This window comes from Scleropages formosus, chromosome 1, assembly GCF_900964775.1.
Source record: "Scleropages formosus chromosome 1, fSclFor1.1, whole genome shotgun sequence".
NCBI lineage: Eukaryota > Metazoa > Chordata > Actinopteri > Osteoglossiformes > Osteoglossidae > Scleropages > Scleropages formosus.
This window is the reverse complement of record NC_041806.1, coordinates 20,843,800-20,863,071: the sequence shown is the minus strand read 5'-3', so window position 1 is coordinate 20,863,071 and position 19,272 is coordinate 20,843,800. Positions and strand designations below refer to the sequence as shown.

General features: G+C 50.0%; 1 protein-coding gene across 4 annotated transcripts in view; it reads left to right on the top strand.

Moving 5' to 3' along the window:
* shroom2a (shroom family member 2a) overlaps positions 1 to 19,272 on the top strand; it is a 50,414-nt gene that overhangs the window by 12,658 nt on the left and 18,484 nt on the right. For 3 of the 4 annotated variants that reach the window (XM_029256562.1, XM_029256558.1, XM_029256568.1), the window contains 2 exons: positions 3,289 to 3,437; positions 18,742 to 18,864. In XM_029256562.1, the coding sequence (XP_029112395.1) occupies positions 3,289 to 3,437; positions 18,742 to 18,864 (272 nt within the window). Of the gene's footprint in view, positions 1 to 3,288; positions 3,438 to 16,943; positions 17,204 to 18,741; positions 18,865 to 19,272 lie in introns of those variants that run through there. The other variant, XM_029256587.1, reaches the window with a different exon arrangement.

Sequence of the window (19,272 nt, the reverse complement as noted above, 5' to 3'; positions counted from 1 at the left end):
CACACACACACCACACACAATGTAGTGCTGACACAACAGGGTTCATTGGAAACCTTGCTTGTTCATTGGCTAATGCTTTTCTCCCAAGGTTCCTCAGCTGTCCCGTCCCCCCCGCTGAGGTGGCAGGGTCCTTCGGCAGCGTTGAGGAAACTGGCATTGTTTCGCTTGTTTATTCACCCACTGTGTGGCGGACCTTCGCTCAGTTTCTCAAAAGGTTTTTTTTTTTTTTTTTTTTTTTTTTTTTTTTTTTTTGTGTGTGTGTGTTTTGCATTGTTGTTGAATGATGCAATTTGGGGCCTTTTATGTAGTCCGTTGCCCTGAAATTTAGCCTGAACGTCAAGGAACGGGACATCCTGATGCCGAGTAATCCTGCACACGTGTTCTTAGTCACGTTAGTCTTGTGATTTTATGCAATTTGCTCAGTTTTGCTCAAGCCGTCGGGAATCCAGAGACTATGTTTAGTGGTGTTTTTGCAGTTGATTTTAATAAGACTTCTCGCCGCTGCTTCGTGGGTCGGTGTCACCACGGATCCTCCGGGTCCCTGCGGGCTCAGAGCCTCAGCCACGGGAGGTGGGATCGACATCTGGAGCCTGTTAGAACCCACCATGTTTCCGTCCCTCTCTCGCTTGTCAAGTTTTCTCCTTTTCCCTTGTGTGAATCCTTCCCCTTCTGTCAGGGCGATCTGAAGCGGAGGTGTGTGACCCCCCCCCCAAAAGATGTCCCACGTCAGTGATGTGTTGAAGGTCCAGATTTGTCTCATCCATACAATGGGACACTCGTTTCTTTGTCCCAATATAAAGGGGGACAGCTGGTAGAGTAGTGCTTAGAGCTTCTGCTTTGGGATCCAAAGGTCGCAGGTTCGATCCCCGCCTCGGGCTGCAGTACCCTTTACAAGGTACTGACTCTAAATTGCTCCAGTAAAATTACCCATCTGTATCAATGGGTAAATAATTGTAAGCCTGTAACTGTAATAATTGTGACCTTAACATTGTAAATTGCTTTGGAGAAAAGCTAAATAAGTGTAAATGTAATATAAGACATAGAGGTGTCACTCATGAAGCAGGATCGAATTGGACCAGGACCAAGATCCACAAGTTCCACTCGTGTAGGTTGTTCCAAGGTTATGTAGACACACAGTGATGTCAAGCTCACCTGCAGCATCTTGAACCTCCCTGTGGGTTAGGGGCATCACTTACAGTGAGACGTGGGGTTTCCCTCTAGAGAAGCTGTGCCCGCAATGCCGGGTCGAACCCTCGTCGCTTGCCACCACCTCTAACCCTGGTGAGGAGAATCATGTTGCACACACTCGCAAGAATGCATTACACAGCCTTCCTGGAATCTGCCGAAAATGAGTCCCCTTTTTGGTGTATCCAAATCCCCTGGTTCATTAGAAAATAATAAAGCGGGGATTTCATTAAGCCGGCGCTAACGGGGCTCCACCAAGCTGCAGGGGGGTAAAGGGAGCGGTGGGGCGCCTCGCCCAGGATCTGCCCTCTTTAAAGGGGGGCACATACCTCCAAATGTCTTAAACAGGGAAAGAGGTGAGGTCATGGGGACAGGGGGCATGGATGGGTTTAAAGGTTAAGTTGTTCATAATTTTTAGTTATGAGCTGTTAGTCCCACAGTCCCAGGGGGATAAGTTACCTGTGAGCAGATTAGATGCACTAAAGGGGAAAGATTGTCTTGGAATAAAAGTCCAGAAGGTATTGGATTCCGCTGAGCTTTTTGTCGCATTCTAATACGAAACTTTGCTTTGATATCGTCGCAACATTTTGTGTGTCAAACTCTTTTCTCATCTTCCGACTCTTGTCCAGTGTTGGTTCATTGTTGCCAGCGGACTGTTAGGAGGCATGGGGCAGCGGGCTGACCTCTGACCCCCCACCGTGCAGCCCCACTGCCCTTTCCTCCACCCTGCTTTCTCTGCATGACGATGTCATGATGTCAGGGATTCCAGCTAATCTCACCTTCACTCCAGGCCCGAGCATTGGGGAGAACGCGGGGATGAGGATGCTGGGCCCGTGCTTAAGCTGCCTCCACCGGTTTTGTCCCCATGTCCTGCCCCCCGGCATCCCCCACTGTACATATTTGCCCACGTGGGGAGGCCTTTGGATGTCCCACGTGACACCTGCCCCACGGAAATAAACTCCCTGTGGTCAGTTTCCCTCCAACACCGCAGGCCCTTTGAAGCTTTTTTTAGGCGCCTGCATCATGCCTTATCTGTGCGCCGCACGCTCATTTTGTCCTCCAGTCCCATTGTCCCTGTTTGCTTTACTAGACAGGGACAATGTAAATGACTGAGAGCATGCTCGTACCTGCGTTTCCCTTACCTTCCCTGAACTAAGGACAGTCTAAATGATGAGATTCACTTTTTTCCTCAGGTAATGATTTAAAGATGTTGCAGCTGGTAGCATGGTGGTTAGAGCTGCATCCTTTGGACCCAAAGGTCACGGGTTCAAGTCTCACCTCTAGCTTTACTACCCTTGAGCAAGGTACTGACCCTAAATTGCTCCAGTAAAATTACCCACCTGTAAAAATAGGTAAACTGTTGTAAGCTTGTAACTATAATTGTGACTGTAACATTGTAAGTCGCTTTGGAGAAAAGCATCACCTAAATGAATACATGTCAATGTAAAAATCATTGGTTTAGTTTTTTTTTGACAGAAACAGAAATGCATGTTTTGCGGTAAGTGAAGTTTTTGTGGTGTCCGTGCCTGTTTTTGGACAGTCGGATAGAGCGCGGCCCGCGAGAACGGGGCAATGAGCCGCGGAGCAGACGGGGGGTAGAACTCGAGAACATTCATTCATTCAGCGGACGCTTTCCTCCAAAGCTATTTACAGTGTTAAGCTTCTTACAATGGTTTACCCATTAACACAGCTGGGTAATTTTTTACAAAGCAGGTTAGGGTAAGTACCTTGTTCAAGGGTACTACAGCAGGAGGTGGGATTCAAACCCAAGTCCTCTGAGACTGAAGGCGACAGCTCTAAGCCCTGCTGTCCCCTGATAGGAATTACACGAGGCTACAGCACCATACATGCAACATACATGTAGCGACAGACACTGGAATCGCGCTACATGTGACCCTTGGACGAGTATTTAAGAATAAGTTGTACTGTCAGCTCACTTCCGTTCGGGTGAATGGAGGTCGACGCACCGGCAGCAAAGACTGTTGAAGAGCCTAATGACCGTTGGCAGAAGTGACCACAGGTGGAGCAGCCTGCTGCTACTACGAGGTTGTGGACAGCGAGTGGCGTAGTGCATTGTGGGTAATACTCTTGCATGTTTTCCAGGTTGAGGAGGGCAGCAAGGCCGCCGCCGTTCGTCTCCAGGCCGGCGACGAGCTGGTCACCATCAACGAGGTGCCGCTGAGCGGTTATCGACAGGAGGCCATCTGCTTGGTGAAGGGCTCCCACAAGACGCTGTCGCTGGTGGTCCGAAGGTAGGCGGTCCACACCTCCACTGCAGTGTCGCTCTGCACCCCCCAGCTCACCCCTAGCTGGGCCCACCCTTTGTCTCCATGACATCCTTTCCAGCGGTGGTTGTCTGAGAACTGTGGAAGCGATGCTGACAAGAGAGAAGCTGCGGAGACGAGACCAGAGCTGCAGAAGGGCCCCACCCACGCAGCCGCCGTTGGCTCTGCATGTGTCACACGACAGGAAAGGCCTGTTTGGCCAGGTTGCCCTGGTGCTGGGCTGCACACGGGTGTCAGTGGGCTGGTAGTGATGAGGGGGCGCTCAATCCCTCCTCATGTTTATCGCGTGGTCAATTCTGGTCAGCGAGGATGTGTCATCTGCACATGGGGTCGAAGCAGTCTCTTAGGACACAGTTATAGAATCATAGGCTGTAAAGAAATTTAATTTAATTGAAGACAAATAAAAATGACACAGATGTGGACAGGCCCACCTGTATTTGTGGACATCGACCATTTGCATTGCAAACCTAAAGCTCTGCATGTGTGGTGCTGTTTGGCGACCAGGATTTTGCCCCTTAGGTACCGTGGGGGGGTAAAAAAGCCACCTTTGTTCCAGATGCAAATGACGTTCTGTGGCGGAGACGGCGTCCTTTGTTGGCCCGATCGTTATCCGGGTCCCGCTGCTCGAGACCTGTTGCTTCCTGCTGTTTCCATCAGTGGAGCCAGCACACGCACACACACCTGTTGCTTTTGAAATGTCTTTTACTGTCTTTGTTGTAATGTTACAGATCTTATTATTGGAAAAACATGGGTGTTTTAGGAGCTCTTTTTGGGGAGGTGACTTGTGTGAGGTTGGTGCTCCTTTTTGAACAGTCCAAGCAGTCAAGATCGCATGTAAGATAATATGGTATCACGAGCGTTGTTGAGCACACGCTGCTGTAAGGTGTGTACCGGCATTAAGCGGTGACGTCCGTCGTAGGTTCAGCGTTTGGGGGGTGGGGGAGGTTGAGACATGTGGCAGAGGCAGGTCTCCTGCTATCACGCCTTCAGGGCATACACGCCAGTCGCACCTACAGCACAGGAGTGTGTTGCAACATGATGTCGGAACGAACCGTGGGCGAATTGCCGCTCTTCCTGGAAGCAGTGAAATTTGGAGAATTGTGTTCCGCGAAACCCTACGACACACCCTTTCGTATTTTGTGTCCCCTTGCGGGACCGAGGGAAGCTGGAGTGCAGGGTGTTTGGTGTGTACTGCTTGCGAAAGGAGCGTTTTTTTTTCTTGGAAAAGGCGGTCGGTTGCGTTTGCACCGCGAGACTTGCAGATCAGGGTGGGAGACCTGGCTGGACTCTAATTACACGGTGCGCACAAATAGCGTACGGCGGCTCACTGGGCCGGGCCGCAGAGCAGAGCCAAGTCTAAACTGGGCTGCGGACTCGTGCTAACAGGTCATTACTGCGCCGCTCGTGCCAAAGGGACTGTGTTTATCTGGGAGTGTAAACTGCGCTGTGCTATGGATACAGTCTCTTGCTGTCGCCGGACTTTTCTCCATCTCTGTGGAATTAAAAATTCAGATAACTTTACATTTATTCGTTGATCAGATGCTTTTCTCCAAAGCAGCTTATGATTATTTACCTGTTTATACAGTTAGGTAATTTTACTGGAACAATTGGGGTAAGGACCTTGCTCGAGGGCACTAGAGCTGGAGGTGGGATTCGAACCTGCGACCTTTGGGTGCAAAGGCAGCAGCTCTAACGACTATGCTACCAGCTGCCCCCGTAGCACTGGGCATCACGTGATCCCATCCGGTCCCTGGATCACATGCGTGGTCTTTGACCAAATTTCACTCCTCAGGACAGTAAAAGTGCAGTAAAAGACTGAAATCTGACATGCATGATGTTGCCAGGTTACTATGTGATACAGTTAAAATCACCCGCCAGACACCCAAAACCTTCACTGTGCTGACAGCTGGTAACGGTCACGGGTTCAGATCCCACCTCCAGCTTGAGAAACGTACGTACCTTAAGTGGCTCCAGTAAAATTGCGCGGCTGTGTAAATGGGTAAGTACCTGTAAGTGTAAGTCGTTTCGGAGAAAAGTGTCACTGAAATGAATGAATGAATGAATGAATGTAAATATTTTGGTTAAAGAAAAACGCAGAGATTACAATATATCTGCTCTCCGAGTCCGGGGGCTGGTGGACAAAAGTGGAGATGAGTGCGCTTCTGAAACTGTGTGACAGGTGTGTCCCTCCGCTCTGCCTTGGCGCCCTTCGCCATGCCGCTTCTGCACCTGCGGGAAATGGTGCATGTTACTGTGCCGACTCACTTCCTGTTGCACTCGACGCCCAATGGCCGGCCGGGTGGGGGGGGCACGGGGGGGGTGGCCTCTCACCTCGTTCAGGGAAGGAGAGAAAGAGGGACAGTGGGCCGGAGGTTGGTGCCAGGGGTGGGGCAAATGCAACTTTCCATTCTCCCACACCCTCTTTTCCAGGCTGGATCTCTTAACTGTAACCATTTTTTTTGTGCTGGGATCAGAACGTGCCAAGGCTCAGCGTTGCTCCGTTTTTGCCTTCGCAAATGTTTGGTCTCGGACGAGTCGCCGTTGCTGTATTTCATGACGTGTGTCATTGCGAGAAGCTCCTGAGTCCCTGTCACACACCTCCCGTCCCGAGGAGGAGCTTCTTTGTGTGTATCGCAGCCAGAACTCTTCCGGTACAGTGAGAGACGCCGCCGGTCACCCCCCAGCCCACTCCTTCGGCGCTGCTCCCACACGTTTATCCCACCCGGTCAAGTGTTTCACCCGCGTCAGGATGTGTGGGTGTGCCGCATATCCTGCGTGTGTAGCGCATCCCCAGCCCCCCCGAGTACTGCTGTTATTAAGGCATAGCATCGGACGTGATCTCATCCGGTCCCTACATCGTGTATGCGCTTCCGGACCTCCTGGTACCCCAAGATTCCCGACATGCGGCGAACACACACACACACACGTCTTCGTAGCCCAGATACCGGGATTAATGGCGGCGTGACGTCGTGCTTCTGGTTAAGATGGGATTTAGACTCCTGGGAGGGGATTATCGCCACCACCCTGACCCGCCCCTTCACTGTGGGATTGGGTTTCGGCCCCACCCACTGACACCTGAGTTCATGGAATCCGGAAAACTGCTTCAGGCAGAAATAAGGAGATTGTGCCGGAGATGCGGACAGGGCTGTTTGGGTTTTTCCACGTTTTCAGAGCCGGAAAACTTAAAGCAGAAAGTGCTGCTCGTGATGGGTGGGGCATTTGAAGCGGCGCCCCCAGCAAAAGGCTCCTTTTCCCAAAGCGTCGCATGCTGATTTACGGCGACTGCGATGCACCTCGCGAACGTGATGTTTCCAACCAGTCACCGGCCGGATTTCCGAAGCGTGAAGTCCAACCACAGCTGATTAAAACAAAGCCCAAATTCTTGGTTCAAGGGAAGAACAGGCAGAAATGTGCACAGCTGTATTGAAGCGCTCTTAATACATGGTATTAACTCAACAATTCTTGGTGATTCTGCCAAGTGACACCGTGTGGTTTTCGCATGAAAATTTGCCTGAATATCCAAACTTGTGGAACGTCTCGGATGCGGTTCGAGCACGGAGCAATCGCAGCACGTACGTTCCGTGCTAACCGAAATGCTGGGGCCAGTAGGTCCAGAGCGGTTAAAGGTGCTGCCTTGCACTGAAAGGCCCCAGGTTCAAATCACACCTCTGTTGTAGCATCTTCCTTTGTATTTATCTGTATTGATGTCAAGGTACTGTTTTTTTTTTTTTTTGGAGTCCTGCAAAAATATTACTCTAGTATATGTTACTGTGTTTATCAGACACTTTTTTTCCAAAGTGACTTCCAGTGAACTCTATGTAGTGTTATGAGCCCACACCCCTTATTCACCAAGGTGACTTACACTGCTAGATACACTACTTATACTGGGTCACTCATCCATACATTAGTGGAACACACTCTCTCTGTCACTCACACACTATGGGTGACTTAGTCACCAATCCACCCAAACAGAATGTGTTTGGATTGTGGGAGGAAGCCAGAGCATCCGAAGGAAGCCTACACAGACACGGGGAGAGCACGCAAACTCCACACTCACTGAGCAGGGGTCAAATCCACATCCTCTCGCACCACCCAGGTGCTGTGACACAGCAGCGCTATTTACCCGCCCTGGTTTACCAAACACAGTTGGGAAAATTTTCACGTGACGCAGTGTGATTTCAAAAATCCTTTTCACTACATTGGCCGGTTGATCGTGGTGCAGACGTCTGATTTAAGACGTTTACAGCACTTACTACGATCCTGGTGGTTGTGTAACACGGCACCCTGTTGCTTTCAGCCTGCCTCCCATCACTGAATGCTTCCTGCCCCTTTGATGACTGGGAGTACCGTGCGAGGGGCTGCATGCAGCCTTGGAGCTTCTGTCCTTTGTCCCGTCCAACACGTCTTTCGCTCAAACGAAACTCAGCAGAAAGCTCGAGCTCCATGCCGACCAGGCCGCTACTCAGCCTCACCGCCCCGTTGCATTGACCTTGTAATTGAGCAACCGGTTATCTTCCTCAGTCCTCGTAACCCCTAGAGCGCGCTGTAAAGTTAACCTGAATGCGGAACCCTCGATTCCCGTCTTTCCCGTGCGTCGGTGGTTCAGTTTGAGTATGCGTCGCTCTTGCGGGAGTCTGAGAGATGCGTTCCGTGCTGCTGTGCGACTCCCGTGCGCTCCCTTTCCTCGAGGTTCTTGTAATAAGAGACCTTAGTGCTGCCGAGATGTTCCATAGGCCAATCTGATGTGTTCCAGATGTGGCCTCACGTGTGCTGACGGCTCGATGTTGTGCAGGTTGTCAGGGTGTGTGTGAAGACGGATTGGAGTCCACTGCCGAGGCGCTCTGCTGTGGGTGCACACTACCAGCTGTCCCTCTGACCTGCTGTGGAACATTTACATACGCAGCTGGTGGTGTAGTGGTTAGAGCTACTGCCTCTGGACCTAAAGGTTGTAGGGTCAAACCCCCCTTCCAGCTGTAGTACTCCTAAGCAAGATATTTACCCTAAATTGCTCTAGTAAAATTACCCAGCTGTATAAATGGGTAAATAATTGTAAGTAGAATAACATTGTAAATGTCTTTAGAGAAAAGCGTCAGATAAATGTTAGCTTTATACATAATTGCATCTACCAGGTTCCCCTATGGATGATCTTTCATAGGGTACATTCCTTTCCTGAATAGGTAGCCCCTCCCCACCCAGCGTTTTCAGTATAGCTCCTTGATGGTATGAAATAAAACTGGAGTGTGTTCCTTTGCCGCGTGCCGAACCGTGCGAGCGCTGAGTCATCAATGTATCTCCGAGAGCCAGTACCCAGAAGTGGATGTGCAGCTTTTTGGAGAGTTTCTCCTGCTGGTTTTTAGGACTATTGTTCCCTTAGAGAGCCACCAGAGAGCAGCATGGACGAGTGCTTGGACGATGGGTTAAGTGGATGCTTTTTGTGTCTAATTTGGCTCGGAGTAGGAACATGTATTGAGAAATACACTTTAAACCTGTATATTACACCCTTAAGACTGTGTGTGTGTGTGTGTGTGTGTGTGTGTGTGTGTGTGTGTGTGTGTGTGTGTGTGTGTGTGTGAGATCTATGCATCAGTAAGGAAATGAGCTGCAATTTGTAACCTGATGAATATCACCAAGATGTCAGTTGAGAAGATTTTGAAAATGTGGGCGACTCAGGCCTTCAAGCCAAGTGTCCATAGTACATTTTGATGCCGTTCGCTCTCGTTTGCCGTGGCTACGGCAGGGCGCCACACGCAGCTGAGACCGGCATGCCGAAAAAGATAAAGGGTGAATTCGAAGAGATTAGTGCTCGCAGCCTGCGCTCGTTGGGGGCGGTCCTGTTTCCTCGACCGCTGCCCACGGCCACAGCGGCGCCCGGCACACAATCCAATTATATGAAAAGCCCCCGACGTTGACTCTGCTTTCTACAGACAAGGCCACGCCAACTGGGGAAGGGGGTCGTTTTGGGCTTTTCTTTTTTTTTTTTTTAATTAGCATCCGCATTTCATTTGTTGGCCCGTGCGGCTGAACAGCGCCGTTCACCGCGGCTCCTCGAGCGATTTTACAGCCTTCCTCTGTAAACACGGCTGAAGTGTTTGGTGAAGCTCCCCTCCCTTCCCCGACAAAGTTGGTGGCCGTGGGTCCATCCATCAGCAGGTGAGTGGAGGTCTGAACTCAGACTGGGTTTTTTGGCCAGAAGCTGCTGCTCCCATCCTGGAAGGGAAAAGTAAAGAGACAAAGAGCAACGAAGGTGGGCTGTTTACCTCCCGCATGATGCTGAGTGTCGTCTCCTCCTCCTCCCGGCGTGAGCCTGTCGCAGGTACACACAGCACTGGCACTGTGCACGCATGCACATGCACACACATCTACAGTACACTTTCATTACTATCCAGTTATTTTCAAAGATCGGCGAAAGCCAGCGTTGTTTGAGGGCGGAAAGGTTACTGTTATGGGAAATGAGCGATGATGAGAGTGATGAAGAAAGGCTAGAGGTGTGACGAGCGATGATGATGGTCTTCATGTAAAGTTATGAGGTAACTGAACGGGTCGCTTCACACTTGTTGCACCCAGTGAGTTCGGGCTGAACGCCGAGGGGGGCTGAGCCTGCAGTCTGTCACAACTGTGCTTCCACTTCGCTGGCCAGGCCCTTTGTGCTCCAGCGTTGCCTGCCTGCTGTTGTCCCTGGTTGCCATGACACCCGTGATGTCATCAGGCTATGAAATCCCACAAAGGAAAGATGCAGCAAAGGGGCTTGAGACAGGATGGTCATCAGGGCACCGCGAGCGCTAGGAGCTCCGAGTCCTCAACACACACGTATGTATGAACCGACTGAGCGCCTGTGCTTCGTGTGGACGTGGCGAGGGATCGTGTGTACTTTTACTCATGTAGAGGATACACAGCTGAGCAAACAAAAGTGCATTTCACCCACAGACAGAGATATAGGTACCAGCATGCAATTCTTAAAGTACAATCACTTGGTGTATTACTGCCATTTAACATCGAGTCCCTGCTTGATTGTTGAGAGGGATTCAGCGTTTCTGAGGGAGAGCGGGCGATCATTCTGCCATATTGACGTCAGAAATGAGAACATTTGTGTTTTACATTTGATTTAGGACCCCTGGTGCCTGGGATGTCCAAACAGGCAAAGGTGGAGCATCGCAATCGATCGGGTCTCATAGGTAAAGGGGAGCAGATCCATCGATTGGTCTCGTAAGCTGTAACCAGAGCCTTGAACTAGATATGGGCAGCTGTCAAGTGGTTAGAGCAGGCCATCTTGGTATGTCCGCAGCAAGGCATCCCTTACATGTGCAGGCACGCATAGACACAGTGCGAACATACCTGCACACAGCGCACGCCACACTGCTTTTACTTGAAAGAATAAGTTAAGTTGTTTAAATTGCAGGTGCTGGACTGAGCTGTGGGACAGCAGGTACCATGGGTCTGCAGGTATGTGTGGGGGTTCATAGTAAAGACATGGCTTCAGCATGGCATCTCTTTACCGACCTCCTGCAATGGCCCGCTTCGTTGTCGGTGAATGAATATTGTGCGTATCGCAGAGAAACGGTGAGGGACTGCGGAGGACCGCAGTTAAAGTGTTGTGCTTGTACTTCCCAGAGTCTGCAAAAAATTTCAGTATCTGTTGGTTAATACCATAAGTGCAGTGGGTAAAGCTTTTACTTTGTACACATTGCGTGAACAACTTAAGAATCAGGATTTCGAAATGCGTAAATATATTCAGTTACTTGTCTGATGCTTTCTCTAGAGCAACAGCATGGCGGTTTTATTACTGGAGCAGTTTAGGGTAAGAACCTTGACCAGGGGAGCTGGAGGGGGGATTTCAGCCTGCAGCCACCCAAGTCGAAATGCAGAAGCTGTAGCCACTGCGCCACCTGCTGGCCCAGATGAGCATGTGTGTAACAATGGTGTAAATGGTTCATGTCTGTCTGTCTGTTTGTTGTTCCAGCTTCCTTAAAGCACCACTGACCTGAAGGTACAGGCCTGAAGGTGAGGTTGCGTCTGAAATTTGCGGCCAAGAGCCCCATCCTCAGTAGATGGTTGTGAAATGCACTCCCAGTAGTTCCTGGCTAATCTTCTTGCCTGTCGGCAGACAACTTGGTTTCAGCGCTAGGGCCGGTTTCAGTGAAACCGTGGTAGGTCACACAGTGACCGCGGTCCGGTCTGTTTCCGACAGCCTCGCATCCGGTCGCGGGAAAAGTTTGGATGCTGTGTTTGAACCCAAGCACAGCTCGACACACCATTCCTGTTCTGATTGAGATCAGATGATCTTTGTCGGTGGCCCAGTGGTCCTGGAGCTCACAGTGAATCATGTGATGGGGGTTTAGGGTTCGGATGTGTGGGGATGGGACGGTCGGGCAGTGGGCGGACACAGCTGTTTCGGCATGGAACAACCACGATCCTCGACGTCTTTTTCTAACAGCGACCCAGATCCCCAACTCTACGTGTCTAGAGTGCGGAGGTGTGTTAAATCGACACACTGTTCCTCATCTTTTACATCGTTCTTGACTTCATTATTAGCCTGTATTTACACACATTAATTTTGCAGGTGCTTTTCTCCAAAGCAACATACATCTCAGAGAAAAATACAATGAGTTCTTTCCATCAACAAAAGGAGAGAGACAAGATTCTTGAGTGCAGCTAATTTGTCATATACCACAGTATAAACCAGCGAGCCTCACACGAGCAGCGTAAAGGTTTACCCTTAAACGTTTTTAGGCGTTTATCGAGTACTTGAGATCGGAGAAGCGAGTCCAAAAGAAGTGAGTTTTGAGACCTTTCTTAAATACACAGAGAGGTTCAGCAGTTCTGAGTGACGGGGGGACATCATTCCATCGGAGAGAGAACCAATAACCTTTGTGCTTTTGATTTTTGACCTTTTGTGTGTGGCACCGCCAAGGTCTTGTAGATATCAGACAGCAGCTTATACCTTTTCATTCAAGGTGACTAAGTGTGAGATACAGTACAGTAAAGAACCGACAGTCATTGACACATCTGTACAACAGAGCAGTGTAAAGCACATACAGACACAGTAAGGTAATCTAGTGTCACCAGTTCACCTATAACCATGTCTTTGGAATGTGGGCGGAAACACACTTGAACATGGGAAGGACATTATCTCTGCTGTTACTTTATTCCAAGAAATGTACCATTTTTACCTGAATGGTCAATAATCCTATTAGATTTTCTTTAAAAAGCTCCTAATTTGTAATTGTAAGCAGTTAAAGGCAGTTATGCCTTTGGAGACCAAAAGGCAATTAAGTAATTTGGGAATTAAAAGTGGGAATCATTTCCTAGAGAGAATTCATTCGGCGTGTGTCCAGTCGGTGCGCTTCGTTCACTTTGGTCGCAAGTGTGTTGAACGCGCCTCGTGCCTGTGTGTTTCAGCATCCACGCGTAGGGAGTGGAGCGGAGTGCAGAGCACCCCTCCCCAGTCTCACCGCCGTCATAGTGGGACGGGCGAGTGGAGCCCCGTCACGGCGGGGGGGCGGGGGAGGGATTCACCGCCAGGCATTATCAGCCACTGATTAGCTTTGCTGTCTCCAGCCAATCAGAAGTCACACTCGTTGGATTTATTCAAGGGGAAAGACTGTGACGGCACCCCCTCCCTCCCACACACACACATACACACATTCTTTGAGAGGGGGAAGCCCTCACAATCCCTCAAGGGGATGTGGCCCCCATCCTGACCACAGCAGCACTCGCCGGCGCACATGAGAATACACCACTGGCTGGCCTTGTATGGAGGTGCGTGCGAAACACGCATATTCTGAGGACCACCTTCCGGCATCCGTCGTGCCCCCCACCCCACCGTGCCCCCCCGCGGTGCCCCACATGTCTTTGAAGTGCCTGTGGAATGTGTGCTCCGTTTCGAGCTGGGCCACAGCAGGGGGCTCGGGGGGGTTTCCGCTCTTCATGCTGCCGTACCCGAGGGTGAGTTGTGGTACAAGCTGCGTCTCTCTCTATGTTGCGAGGAGCTCGGTGAGTCTTCTGCTCAGACCCATGTGTTAGGTGCCAGATTGCAGAGATTATGTGTGTATGGATTGGTGTGTGTGTGTGTGTGTGTGTGTGTGTGTGTGTGTGTGTGTGTGTGTCTATAGGTACATACCCACATGGTAAAAGTTTCCGGGGACTGTGTCCGTGGTGGGCAACCGCTAATGTATTGGTCAGAGCTGCTGCTAGAGGTTGCAGGTTCAAACCCCACCTCCTGCAGTTCTACCCTTGAGCAAGGTACTTGCCCTGAACTGATGCAGTAAAAAATGACCCAGCTGTATAAGTGGGTAAATCGTAGTAAGTAGCTTAACACTACGTTCTTCTGGAGAACAGCTAAATAAATGCAAATGTGTTATGTTGCACCGCAGTATTTCTCCGGTAAAGGAATGCTGCCGGCGGGCCGAGTCTCCTTCCCGCCACCCTACTCCTTTGGTCCCCAACACGAGTATTACTGTGGCGACGCTACTAACAGACACAGGCCAATTTGCATTTCTATTCTCGCGATGTGTGAAGGGGTCGAGGGAGCTGTGCGCCCGAGGTGGGGGTGGGGATGGTGTTGCAGGCGCAGGTTGCAGCGTCTAGCACAAGAGCTCCCATGAGGGGCCTTAAACGCTGCTTGTTGGCTCCCCGCGAGCCCCTGCGATCTCCCATTGTCCTCGTTCCTTTGGTTGTGTCTCCTGGTTTCAGTCTGGCGTCAGGACAAGCTGTGTGTGTGTGTGTGTGTGTGTGTGTGTGTGCAGTTACACAGCCCCAACACACTGCTTTCTGCACATTGTTCAGCAGAATCAAGGGCCTCTGCTTTTTTGCTCAGTAGAGTCTCAGTAGAGAGCCCTGCTCCCTATAGTGCTGTGTGTCGCGGTGTTTGCGGGATTTATTAGCCTGATAGTGTGTGATGGGCACTGTGTTACCCCCCCCCCCCCCCCCCCCAACACAGGGTGAATGGGTCACCGTACCAGGAACGGGAGAATCTCCTGCATGCGTTTGTACAGGAACAGCTGGTAGAGTAGTGGTTAGAGCGGCTGCCTTGTGACCTAAATGGTCACAGGTTCGAATCCCACCTCCAGCTGTGGTGCCCTTGAGCAAGGTACTTACTCTAAAATTGCTCTACAAAATAACCCAGCTGCATAAATGGGGTAAATAGTTGTCGGTAACTCAACATTTGTAAGTCGCTTTGGAGAAAAGTGTCAGATACGTAAATGTAGTGGCTGGACTCGGTGACCTTCTGGGCTCTGTTGGATGCCGAGAGTTGAATTAGAGCGGAGACCATCTTAGAGCCATAAAAACCTTTTCCAAATCTTGTTTGCTGCTCAGCGGGAAAGCAGTCTCAGCGTTCCTCCTGCTAACGCCTTGTTTGTTTGCCTGGAGTGCAAAGAGGGGGAAGGTCACTGGGTCACGGGTCAAGTATGGGGAGACATTACTCGGAGCGGGGGGGGGGGGGGGGGGGGGGATTAGCTGCTTGAACTCTGGGACTCACATGGAATGGAATGCAAAGCCAAGGTGCCCAACCCCCCACTAAAAACAATAATAAAATGGAAATGAAATGTGGAGCCCATATACCCACCATCCGTGTAACGCTGCTCTGTATTGTTGTGACCCACATATATAAAAACAAGTATGTATTACCAATAAGTGTGTGTGTGTGTATGTATGTATGTATATGTGTGTGTGTGTGTGTGTGTGTGTGTGTGTGTGTGTGTGTGTATATATATATATATATATATATATATATATATATACACACACACACACACACACATCAGCTCTCCCCACATATGGGTACAGCTGGTAGAGTAGTGGTTAGAGCAGCTGCTTTTGGATGCAAAGGTCGCAGGTTTGAATCTCATCTCCAGTTGTAGTACCCTTGAGCAAGGTACTTACCCTAAAATTACTCCAGTAAAATTACCCCGCTCTATAAATGGGTAAATTGTGTCTTTCTTAACATTGTAAGTGACTTTAGAGAAAAGATAAATGAATAAATGTAATATCTGTGTTGCATCTAGAACGGCAGGTGCTGGAACGTTCTTCGTCAGTAAAGACTTAGTTAAGGAGTCTTCGATGTGAATGGAAGATGTGCTGCAGCCTTGGCTCATTGTGCCTGACCGGGGGGTGGGAGGAGGGGTTGCTGGCTGGCTGCGGTGCGCAGACGACAGCTTGGCGCGCATGTGAACCAGCTGATCCTTCTCCCTAAGAGCCAAGAGGCCACTAAGCCCCGAGCCGGAACACACGCCCAGATGGCGAGTGGTGCTGGGCTGCCCCGATTCGAGGTCTTCCTCCCCGGAAGCACCGTGTTGGGACTGTCATCCATCGCAGGGGACAGAAAGGCCTTCCTTAGAATCCAACTTTCACTTCTCTAAATGGAGCATTAAACACAAAACACTTAGGAAGAACCTTATCTTTCTCGTGTTCAAGCTTGGCCATATCCACCGTGTCATCCGACTAAGTTATTCGTGTGGAGCGGCAGGTGGCATAGTGGTTGGATCTCCTGCCTTCTGCTCAAGGGACCTGAATTCCAATCCCATTTCCTGCTGTGGTGCCCTGAATTGATATAGTAAAAATTACCCTACTGGATAAGTTGGTAGATCACTGTAAGCATGTACAGTAAATGCCTGTCTGGTTGAAGGGTAAGGAGAGGAGGCAGTCAGTAGGAAACGGGTCTCAGTGTGACCAGCAGAGGGCGAGTGTGCTCCACAGCTGGGACCGCTGGCGGCCGGGGGGGGGGATTGGGGGGGATGGACAGCGCTCGCTCGCACACTATTAACAACTCCAAGTCAGAAGAATGGGAACACGCTCTTGCTTGTGTCGAATGCAAGCACAAGTACACCAGGGGGCTCACAAACTTCTGTGTTGTACACAGGGCACTGGCTGTGAACAGGAGTGCAGTTCGTAAATCCAAAGTCATTTTAGAGTTTAATTCACGTTCGGAACCTTTAGGCAAGTCCGAAACTGTCTGTACGTTAAAGTTAATTTGAAAGGACTTAACGTTATTTCAGCAAACTGGTCAATATGTGCGCGCACGGTCACCAACGCTGCGGAAGCAAGCTGAATGAAGGCAGTTCCACGCACTTTCACTGTTCGGGTGAAGTGCAGCTCACTTTCTCTCTACGAGAGAGAGTAATTCCAAAATAAATGAACGAGTGACAGATGCTGTCATACGTAATCTGGAGAAATGTTCACATCTTCAGAAATTCGCAATCTCACGTTTGTAACTGGAGGAGCTAGTCCACTGGTGTAATCGCCCACACACACACACACACACATACATACATTTTCTGAACCGCTTGTCCCATTCGGGGTCACGGGGAGCCAGAGCCTAACCTGGCAACACAGGGCGTAAGGCTGGAGGGGGAGGGGACACACCCAGGAAGGGATGCCAGTCCATCACAAGGCACCCCAAGCGGGACTCGAACCCCAGACCCACCAGAGAGCAGGACCTAGTCCAACCCACTGTGCCACCCTTGGTGTAATCAGCCTTTTTTTTTTTTTTTGTTTGTTCCACGCCACCTCCACACTGTTATAAATAGCCTTTTTTTAACAGGTGTTCCAATAGATCCCCCAGCAATCTGAGTCTTCGACGTGTGTAAAAGCTGAGGAGTTAAGTGATTCAGTGTGTGTTCCTCCCTGCTGCCCAGGAAGATGAAAATGGTGGATATTGTAGCACAGAAAATGCCTTCAGAAAGTGACGTGCATGTGGCGAGGAGCTTTCTTACGAAGATTTTACGCAGTTCCATGAGGTATGTTACCGCGGTAGCTGTGAGATGCCCTGTGACACTCTGCCCCTTGCCCAGTTGCCACCCTGTTCATGCTCCCCGGGTAGAAGTGGTCCCTCCATTGTCTGGTGACGTCACCCACCTCCCCCCTCTCTCCATCACCCTCATCTGTGGTTGCCAAGAGCAACAACATCTCGCCCGCTGTTTTACTGTGTTTGTTAGCGGAGTATGTCCGTGGTGTGACGTGTGCATGTGTTTGATCGCCTTTCTGTTTCGTGTTTGATCGGCATGCTCTGCGAAACCACGTGGAGTGCAGCTTCTAAGTGTCCGTGTGTCAGCGTGTGTGTCGGGCTGAAATCCGAGCTTTTCTTTGCCTCTGGTAAGGATCTGCGGGGGTGTGGACATGTAACATGCGTGTCGAAGCGCCACCCGACAGGTACCCATCACAGGTAGCGAGAGCAGCCTTAGGTTTCTCAGGAGACTGCAGCAGGCGAAAGAGAAGCGAGCGAAAGGTGGACGACCCTGCACGATTCTACCGGTTTTGAGGTGTCGGTGAAGTGCTGCCGCCTCCCCATCATCCTTCACCTCCATGTAAAACCTAACTTGGTTGGTTTTTTTTTTTTTTTGATGTGGGTGTAATTTGCATTTACATAATTGTAATTGCTTTATTTCATTTCATTAATGACTTTTACATTGACAGTTATTCCGGAGGTGCTCTTCTCCAAAGCCATGTACAACTCAGTCCTGCAAGTGTTTCTTCGACACGCAGACGCACACCATTCTCAAAGTGCAGTTCAGTAGCACACTATTAATACACCAGTACTCTAGTACACTAGTAGCTTCATGTAGAACTGACGACGAGCACCTCGCCGCTTCGTTTTACATTCGACTTGTGGCCTTGGGGGAACAAATCACCTCAGTTCCAGTTAAGGTCTTAATTAGGGGACCAAAGTAAGAAGTGTCAATGTCAAAATTTAGTGAGAAGTCTGATTTTCACGGTAAATCAGGATAAGACGTATGAGATGGAGGCATGATGGTTATGGTGAGTCGCGGGTACAGATATAACACGACAGGCACAGTGTGTTCTACACGCTGTACCCTGCAGAGCAGTGTTTTCCTCCGTGCTTGGGGACTGATGCACATGTCTGTTTTTGCTCCCCATGCAAATGCGTTGCAGAAAGAGCCGCTTCAAGGGGTAGGTCTGACTGCCATGTTCTGGTACCCTGAACCGTTCACGTCCTGTTTTGTGTGTGTGAGTGAGAGAGATGTCACAGTCTGCTCAGACCATGCTTCCATGCTTGTGAGCAGCCGTAAGGTGAGCGCTCTATCATTCCCTCCATTACCCGACATGACATTCTGTTGTGTGCAGCATGACACTTTGCCTTCGCTGTCTGTCGTTCTTTCGTCATTTTCTGAGGTTGTACTTTGAGTTCTGAAAACTTGCTGTAAATGCAAACGTGCACAGTTAGGCCCCACCCCCAAGCCAGATTTGTTCTCTACTCCAGGGCTGTTTCTCTCTCTCTCTCTCAATCGTCACTCAATCCCTCTGGCTCTCTATCCAGGAGGACCGAACCAGTAGTCCGGCCCCATTCGTGGCACTCAACCAAGTTCACCGAAGGCCAGTCAGAAGTGGCCAAGGCTCAGACCACACCCACAACAGTGTGGCACTCCAGATATGATGCAAGGTATGTGGGAAGGTAGATGGGGGAGGGAGGCAGAGGCATGCTTTTGCTTTTCCGCAATTTATACTGAGGAACTTCTGCTTTGTTTGCATGCACACATCCCTTTGTGAAATTCCACATTCCAGGGCTTTTTGTCACATGCCACAGTCATAAGCAGGAACGAACAAAAATTGCCCCCTATACCGGTATTGCAGTTGCTTGGAAAATGTATTTTCTGTCTTCTGGAAAAGAAGAAATAAAAATAACAGGCACACAGAGCCCCACACTTGTGAAAACAGGCTTTATTTCTTTAAGTGGTAAAACACGTTAGATGTAAAGAGTTTGATTGAATAGTATATCGAAAGGTGTGTAGAGGGTTTTCATTGTAAGCAGGTGAATTTACAGCAAGACGTGTGAGTTACATTGCAGCTG